The following is a 9,250-nucleotide window of genomic DNA, read 5'->3' on the forward strand; positions in this document are numbered from 1 at the left end:
AGAATGAAAGAGTAAGAAAGAGGGAATGGGAAAGAAAGAAAGCAAGAGTGAGAGAGAGAAAGCAAGAGAGGGCGGAGAGTCTCGTAACACGGGCAGAGAGAGAGAGAGAGAGAGAGAGAGAGAGAGAGAGAGAGAGAGAGAGACCGGGCCAGAGAGGCAGCCTCCTCACCTTCTAATATTAGTTGACTGACTCACTACGATTCGATCCCGCGACCAACCGAGTTCGTTAAGTCCGTTGCCACGGCATTGACACAAAAGTCAGACGCCCTGCTCGCGACTACGGCTCACCCTGCACCCAGAAAATGGCCCTTCGCCGCCATTTTTTCCGAGCCCCATCGGTCCGAAAGGACGCTCATTGTTTCGGTAGCTGTGCGCGTCTTCTGCTTCTGGTCGTTCATGGTCACCATTAGAACACTAAGTCGCGGTGCTATAGCATCGCTATTGTAAAATTTCCATTTGCTTTTGTATGTAATTGTGAGGAATTTTTGTAGATTGGAAATAACTTTACTGTTATGGCTGCACCAAATGGGTTTGCTCTTTAACACCGAATTTACTTATTTATTTAAGTATATATTTACTTATTTATTTTAAATGTATTTACTTATTTATTTTAAATGTATTTACTTATTTATTTTAAAAGTATTTACTTATTTATTTTAAATTTATTTACACACGTAATCAATGTTCTGCTGTATTTATTAAACCGGTGATTTTGACCAATATTTATTATTGATTAAAATGACCGCTGATGACCAGTTGGCAATTTGACTAAATAACTGTTCTTATCTGATGTTGACTCTGCTCAAGAGTAGTAATAGTCGATAGTACAATAATCGTAGTTCTACTGTATACTGAAATTAAAAAGACTTTTTTATAGAAAATTATTGAATAAATTTTCGTATCTAAAATTGCAATCTAAATAAAAATGTTGAAAGGTTATAAAGCAGCCCAATGTTAGTCATTTTAGGACACGATAGCTTTAGCATCAATCGACTTTTACTTTTCTACTGGAATCGCCAGGTAAAAGGTCGCTCCGATTAAAAAACGTGATTGATTTCGTCAACGGGTTCTTGCAACCGCGATTGTCTCACCGAGCAAACACTTCGTGGTGCGTCTCGAAAGCTGCGTGGCAGCGAGCAAACACACACCTTGCAACGACTGTTGACGAAATGTCGTCAAGCGAACGCTAAGCTCCAAAAGAGCGAACTGTTGGACAATCTCTGAATCACGAGAAGGATCGGCAAAACAACTTTCTCCGTGTTTGCCGACGTTGTGCGAAACCATTCGCACATTAGCCGACTGTGGAACTTCGTACACAACGCGCAGGTTGCACAACAGGTGTGTACTCTTTAATCCGGCACACGTTTGAAAACAACGCCGATGAATTTCCGTCGGGGAAACATGTAACGATAAAGTACTTTTAATTACGGCCGTTTAAGCTAGTAATTAAGAAATGCCTGATCGCTAAAGACTGGCGAGAATCGAGCTTAGGCTTATCCGCGCGTTCACGGGAAACACGGTGGCTCGGTTTAGAGGCGTATTTATCACCGCGGTTATGCCATTGTTACGAGAGACTGACAGGGGACGGCGAGCACCGCTAATTTGGAAGTTGGACGGTGACCAATGGTCCCGAAACGTTGCGACAGACGAATCCGTGGACCGACTTAGAAATTACGTGATGCACGGGATCGTTCGGCGGCCCTTTGTCGATATTCGGCGAACGATCGCGGTAGCCGACGTTTTACCCTACGCATCCTAACCAGCGTGGTCTGCACTATAGGTCTTTCATTGATTTCTTACTATTTTAGGTTTGCTAAATATATAAAAGCATCGACTTGTTTGCTGATAACTTTAATAAAATATTTATTATCAAACCTACCGTACCGGTTAAAATAATCAGTTTTACATTTTTTATTTTAGACTTATTAAAATTATGATTACAAAGATTTATCTTTATAAAGACTAAAAAATCTGTAAAAGCATCGACCTGTTCGCTGATAACTTTAATAAAATATTTAATATCAAACCTACCGTACCGGTTAAAATAACCAGTTTTACATTTTTTATTTTAGACTTATTAAAGTTATAATTACAAAGATTTATCTTTATAAAGGCTGTCTTGTAGAAAATAATTATTTTAATTTAAGTATAGTCTTCATTCTGCATCTTTTATTCAAAATAAATATTTTAAAAGACAGTTGCAAGGTACAAAAATTGAATAAAAATAGTTTTCTTAAATAATTTTTACAAGTTGAAAGTAATGTCACGATTTTATTAAATTCATCTTATGTCTACTCAGTTTTATATTTCGACTACTCACTTTTGCTATAGATACATAAACTAGGCCTTTTAAGGCCTCGCTAGATTTATTATAATGAAACGTTTTAAATGAAAATTTCATAATAAATATTTTATTAGAAAACGGAATAAATATTTAGTAATTCTCAAGGGTCCTTTGGACATACCCTTCTAAAATTTGAGTATAGCACGTGAAAGTTATAGCGCGTTCGTGACACAATTTCGCCCGAAAGGAGCAGCTCCCGGTTCGTTCACCTCGATTATCGGGCGGTTCCGCACCTGAAACACCGGAACAGCACGTTACGGGGAAAAGTGTCGCGCGTTTAGCCGCTATCTATCGCACAGGAGATACATAGATAGCCAGGAACGGTAACGGCGTCGTACACGAACCAACGAATCCTAAACGGCCGACGGTATCGTGCTTTCACTCTCGGCCGAATAGCCGCGGCCGACGACGTCACCGTCGATCATTATGCAACCGTGGTCGCGGCCATTATTTCAGGTTCGCTTATGAACGACATCCTCCAAGGTTAATCGAGTCAATCGTTCCTCGCGACGCCCGCTACGCGCGCTGATAAAGGAGCCCAGCGTCTTTCGAAGGATCAGGATCAGCCAGCGAGCTGAGAAACTTCGTCTTTGGGATTTTCTCTCTCGGTATCTGTAAGACTTTGCTCGACAAGCATTTTTTTCATTGAAGAGGCTTGTTTTAGGAACTATCTCGTATTTTTTTTATTTAAAAATATTCATCGGTCTTCAAGTTATGAATTATTTTCCGAACATCTTGTTAAATAAAATTAGAATTTTTTCTCAGAAACCGTCGACTTTGTTCGAAAAATATTTTGTTAGCTGAAAGGGTTTGTTATAAGGACTACTTTATATTTCATTTGTTTAATTAGTTATAATAATAATTATTGTCATCAATACAGTTTTGGCTAATTTCCTGGAGATCGCATTAAAAATACGACGATCATTCCTACTTATAGATTAATATGAAATTAAAAATGCTAAAAATCAGACATTTACGTTTCTCGTCACATATTTTGTTTGTCAATGGTTAAAATTGTTCACCTTACTTATTTATCAATTCTTTTAGTATTCCTAACATCGTTAAATTAAAACTACAACATTGACCATCTTTGCCCCGCTGTAACTTTGTTAAAAAACATCATTCAACAATCTACCTAGACTCATTTCAAAGAACAAAGCCTCCAGTTTCACACCTGTACATCAATTTTATTCAAAATTGTCTGTGCTTCGAAATACAGCGCGGAGAACCGAGGTCAGTTTCTGTGCTCGAGGTATTTCGTTTGAACATCCTCGAAATGGTTTTCTATAAATCGAAACTGATCCGAGAGCGTGTCTAGCGGAATGGTTCGGCGATTCGTCAGTGCTTGCGCGATTCCGTGGCTGGTTCTGGGATAATGACTCGGTCAGCACCTGTGCAAACGGTGGAATATTTCGGTGTCGGCTTGATCCGCCGCGAAACGCGACCGCGAACACGCGGCGAGCGTATTTCGGTTGGTTGACTCATCGTCGACCGTATTGCTATTTAAAAGCACGGAACAGAACGGTAACCCGTCGCTGTATCGAGTTTAGTATTTACCTTAGCGTCACGGCAAAGCGATTCCTGCGAAACAGTTCCGCGATCGGAGAGCCGCCCTCGATAAAAGCTCTCTCTCTCTCTCCGCAAGCTCCTACGCTGAAGCATCTCGGAGTCGCGCGGCTTCGCGGTATTATTTCTAATCTTATCGCTGGTGTTATTGTTTCTGGTGCCACAAAGGCAATAATGTAATGTTAATAGTAGACTATATATATATATATATATTTATATAATTTTTTAAGTTTTAATTTAATTATTAATATAAAGTTAGATGTGAAAAATAAATCGTTTTTGTTGATATCTAGTTTTATTTAAAAATGAGTTTAATTCATATATTAAATTGTATTTTTAATTATTTAATATATATATATGTTTATATATTTATATATATATATATATATGTGTGTGTTTATAAATATAATAATTAATTTTATTTATTGATTTAATATAAAAAATCTGAGGGACAAACTTTGGATTTAATTTATATATATTATATAATTTATATATATCTATTATATAAAAATAAGTCGAGTTTTCCTTCCTGACGCTATAACTCCAGAACGCACGAACCGATTTCCACGGTTTTGCATTCGTTGGAAAGGTCTCGGGCTCCGTGAGGTTTATAGCAACCAAAATTCTGGAAAAATTTCAACAGAAAAGCAGGAAAACAGGGAAAATCATTTTTCACATACAGCGCCATCTCTGATACATAGCATGTACTACAAACCAATATGATTTATAAAACAAAAAAAATAACTTTTCTTCATCTTTTAATCCCCAAACGAAATATTACAAAAAACGAAGCCATCTGGTGGCGAAACGAAGTTCGCCCGGTTTGCTAGTAATTTATATATATATATCCACGCGAAAGGATCTTCTTAAACTGATCGCGAGGGACGAGGATGAAATTAAAATATATTTCCCTTATCAATAATTCTAATAAATCGGAGTAAAAGAAACCACGTTGTCAAATTATTTTAAGGTGTGTACAGTTTGGCAGTTCACCTGGCGACGAACACACAGAGTCCGCCGTCTAATAATAACCGTGCGAAATATTTCGACGCGAATGTAAATTGCTCGATACAAAATAAAGACCGGGACGGACTAATTATAGGCCTGCTGTCTAAGCAGATAAGTCTATCGGGACGTGACTCGTAGAATGATTCGTCGTTCCGTATTGTAAACACTCGGATAAAAATGATATCGAAGTCACGGATCTTAAGGGCCGACGATCGAGGAACACCGAAACACGCCGGATAAAAAACTTTGTTGAGCGAGCAATAATGAATTCGATTCAACGAAACCTCGATTTCGTGAACTTTGTGCTCGGATTATCGATGGCACGATCGGATAAGACAGAGAAAAATTTCCTTTGGATAGGTGTTGAAACGTCGTTAATGCGCTAACTTGCTGATATTATAAAAATATTTCTAGGAGAAATTGGTAGACTTCTTTATAGACGTTTATATTATCGCATAAATTATATGCACTTTAAATAAACCCAGTCTTGGCATTGTTATAAAGCAATATACATTATCTGCTGTTAGGATTTGGTATTTCTAGCGTTAAGAATATTCCACTGAATTCTCGCAGTATCTACAACAATGATGCCACTGTGAAATTCCATGGACTGAGAAAACAGAGTACCATTTGATCGGCACCTCCATTTTCGCGGGAAACCTTAATCGAACCACCGTGGAACCGTGTTCTCGAGCGAGAGCCAAAGCTATCGAACAATTCTCGAAATCGCTGTTACAGGGTTTCGGTTATTTGTTCGCGTTTCGTTCATAAACCGGGCGCGGAGTTAACGACCAGACAGATGGCCGGGGCAGCACGTGCGCGAACAGTTTTATCGTGGTTCATGGAAGCCAAGCAATGAGGAAGCCCGTGATTCCATAAGCCGTGAGACCATTAACTGACTCACTGATTAGGCGCTCCGCGGGGCGAACACTCGACGCGAAAGGCGTGAACTATCGATGGATTAAAGGTCGCTGCACGATATCGGCGATCGTCTTCTTCTCCTCGGGTTATCGTTGACCCAGGGCGCCGGACCGATAAGGACCGATGCGCACGACCAAGAGCGCGCCTGTCTCGTTCTCGTCGGTTGCAATCGTTGTCGCTCGAACATATATGCCTGGATGACATTCTGCCGACGTAGTTCCGAAATCCCGACACGTTACATACATTTATGGCCTTTCCGTATTGTACTGTTAGAAAAGTGTTGAATGAGGAATATTAATAGCGTATCTTTGTTTTTAGATTAAGATAAAGAGTGTCTTTGTTGATCAAATTAGTCTTTTCCTTATTGCTGCTTGTATCGAGTAGTTGAGGAAAACTGGAATCATTTGGTTCAAATTCTACGTTCTAGTTAGGTATTATTTGTTACAATATTTACAACGTATAATATACGATACATTAATTGTATTAATAAAATGTGTATAAATATAATACAATAAATATGTAATGTATAATGTACAATAAATTAATTGTATTGATATGTTGTATACAAATATAATATAACGTATTAGTACAATTAATTTATTTGTACATTGTAAATATATATTGTAATCGTATATCTTCAATTAAATTCTGATTTTATTGAATATATAATAAATGCGCACAATTCAATCGTTATTAGGATATTCTATATCATTATATCATTAGGATATTCTATAGTACTTGCAGCAGTTTTGATAACATTCACTGAACATATTCATTTGACGATTAACAATAAGTAAATCGATTCTATCTCAAATAATTTATTAAACGGAAAAAGAGCACTGCTAAATATAAAGATATTAATCAGTATAACAACGACGATTCGATCATATCAAACTCAGACTAAGCTATAGTGGCGTGTTCTATTAAAACACAGCCCGGGAAGCACCTCCATAACCCTTTCAACCCTACGATAAGATGCTTAACGCCTCAAGACGTTACTTCATCAAAATCATCCCTTATCGACCTCTATAAACTCTAACAGCCGTCTACGACACATCATATCAGCCCCCCTCACAGTCTCTTCTTCCTTGCAGCGTCAGGATCGCGCCTGAACGTGACCTTGCCCGAGTTGAAAACCGCGCGTCGCCATCAGGAGCACCGCGAGGGTTCTCCGACGATGTCGACCCTGATCTGTTGCGAGCCGGTGTCCGCGGGCCGGTCTCGGGACAACCTGAAGCTGGTGTTGAACCGTAGCTTGAGCGAGCCCGGTCCACCGGCCGGGGCGTCCAGCTTCCTGTCGTCGCCTACGTCGACGGTCTCGCCGAGCTCGTCGACGTCTAGCGGCGTGGACATCGTCGACGGCAGCGACAGCGCGAACTGCAGCCTGAACGCCAGCGGCAGCAGCATCAGCGGCTGCAGCAGCCTCAGCAGCGGCACCGACTGCGACATGCCCTTGGTCGACGTGCACCGGCACTACCATCTGCACCATCATCATCATTTCCATCAGCATCAGTTGTCCGCATCGAAACGCTGCAAACTGGAGACCGTCAGCCTGCCCGCCAGCCTGCCCGCCAGCCCCTGCAACGAGAACAACACGCTGCAGAGGCAGCTGGTGCTCCAGAGGACCAGAACCATCACCGCGGACGACCTGGCGCAAAGGGTCCTCGGCCACCGCCAGTCCGACAGCCCTACCGTCCTTCTCGACTGTCGACCTTTCATCCTCTATAACGTGAACCACGTCAGAGGCGCCATCAACGTCAACTGTTCGGATCGGTTCAACCGCCGCAGGCTTCAGCTGGGAAAAGCGACCCTCGCCGACCTGGCTACCACCAGGGAGGGCAAGGAGCTCCTCAGGAAACGTCACTACAGGGAGGTGGTGGTGTACGACGATTGCACCGACGACGTGGATCGCCTGCCTGCCCAACACCCGCTGTTCCTCGTCCTCGTTGCCCTGCTGGATGACAACAGGGAGCCTGCTCTTCTTCTCGGTGAGTAGCCCTTCGACTCCACTGATCTTTTATACCTTTGGTGATTCCACTTACCTGCTGAGAAACTTGCGTCGGGATATAATAGTGGCAAGTCTTAATAAATTTATTTATTCGAAGAATTGATTTTGTGTGCACAGTAATGGCTAGGTAACACTTTATCTATCGGCAATTTTCTAATCAATTTTGCTAAATGATTTTTAACCCAACAACGAACAATTTCTTAAATTGCTTGGAGACTGCAACGATCTGATTCACAATTCATCAAATTATTTAGGTTAGCGTAACGCAACAAGTTCCTTCGAAGTTATTATCCAAAGCAATATCACCGGGCGTCTCCCAGGCACGATTCAGTCGTTGCAAAGGTTAATAGGATCCCGATAAATAAAGTGTTAACATGATTACGAACCCGCGTCGCGTATCCGTGGCGGGTGTTTAATGTGGTTACGACGACAGCGGAGGTGCATTGAATTCCAGCTTGGTCACTGATCGAGCAGATTTAAAGTGCAGCGGGATTCTGACTACACGAATCCATTAGGAGATAGAAATAGTTCGTGCAGAGCGAACGCGTGTTGCTAAAACAGACCTAAAGCGACCAGGTCCAAGTTACTGAAAATCAGGATACAGGACCTGATAAAAATGACAGGAATGATCTGCTAAGTAGACGGCGGATTTGATGCATTTATGTCAAAAATTAATAGCCGATTAATATTAGAATATTAGATTAATATTAGATTATTATTCAATATTAGAATAATATTGTTATATTATTTGGAAGTTAAACAGATGATTAGAGGAAGCAGTTTATTTATAATTAATTTCTCTTTCGTACAATGGTTTCGGAAAATTTTCATTCTGCATAAAAATCCGCAGCCCAGTTATATGACGATCTTTCCTGCACAAGTTGTGCAAGCCCGAAACTTTGTCGCACGCAACTGGCCAGTAGAACAGAACCTCTGTCCGTCTTATGTGTCATAGGATGATGCGGAACGATAGAAATTTCGACCGCACTATTCGCGTCATAGCTGCTTCGTTCCGTATACATACACATATTCGTGCACGTACGCGGTTATCTAGTCGGAAAATCGGGAAGGAACTGTCGCGGCCAAGTTTCCGCACCGCAACGTGCGTAAGTACTTGGAAAACGTTGTTTGAAAACACCGGACACATGGCCAGCGCGGAAAGTTTTTCGGATTTTCCTTCGTCGAAAAACTGACGGCGCGTTAACACTGGTTGTTTGTTGTTTACGTAAGATCACGTGCGAGCGGCTGGCATTCGGAAATAACGATGATGCGGCCGTCGCGAAAGCCGCATCTGCGTATCTTCTTCCTCTCGACGCGTCCCGTTGACGAACGGGACGTCGAGTGGCCATTTTTTTCGCAATCGGCTCTGCCCGTTCCCGAAAACAGACTCCCTTTTCGTGCCT

At 41.2% G+C, this 9,250-nt stretch overlaps 1 protein-coding gene across 1 annotated transcript in view; it reads left to right on the forward strand.

Moving 5' to 3' along the window:
- The first annotated feature begins 6,900 nt into the window (after positions 1 to 6,900).
- Positions 6,901 to 9,250, forward strand: part of LOC144469600 (dual specificity protein phosphatase 10) — an 85,432-nt gene continuing 83,082 nt past the window's right edge. The window contains exon 1 of the mRNA XM_078180045.1: positions 6,901 to 7,827. Within this exon, the coding sequence (XP_078036171.1) occupies positions 7,017 to 7,827 (811 nt within the window). The 5' untranslated portion in view covers positions 6,901 to 7,016. The remainder of the gene's footprint in view (positions 7,828 to 9,250) is intronic.

This window comes from Augochlora pura, chromosome 4 (genome assembly GCF_028453695.1).
Source record: "Augochlora pura isolate Apur16 chromosome 4, APUR_v2.2.1, whole genome shotgun sequence".
In the NCBI taxonomy this organism is placed as follows: Eukaryota; Metazoa; Arthropoda; class Insecta; order Hymenoptera; family Halictidae; genus Augochlora; species Augochlora pura.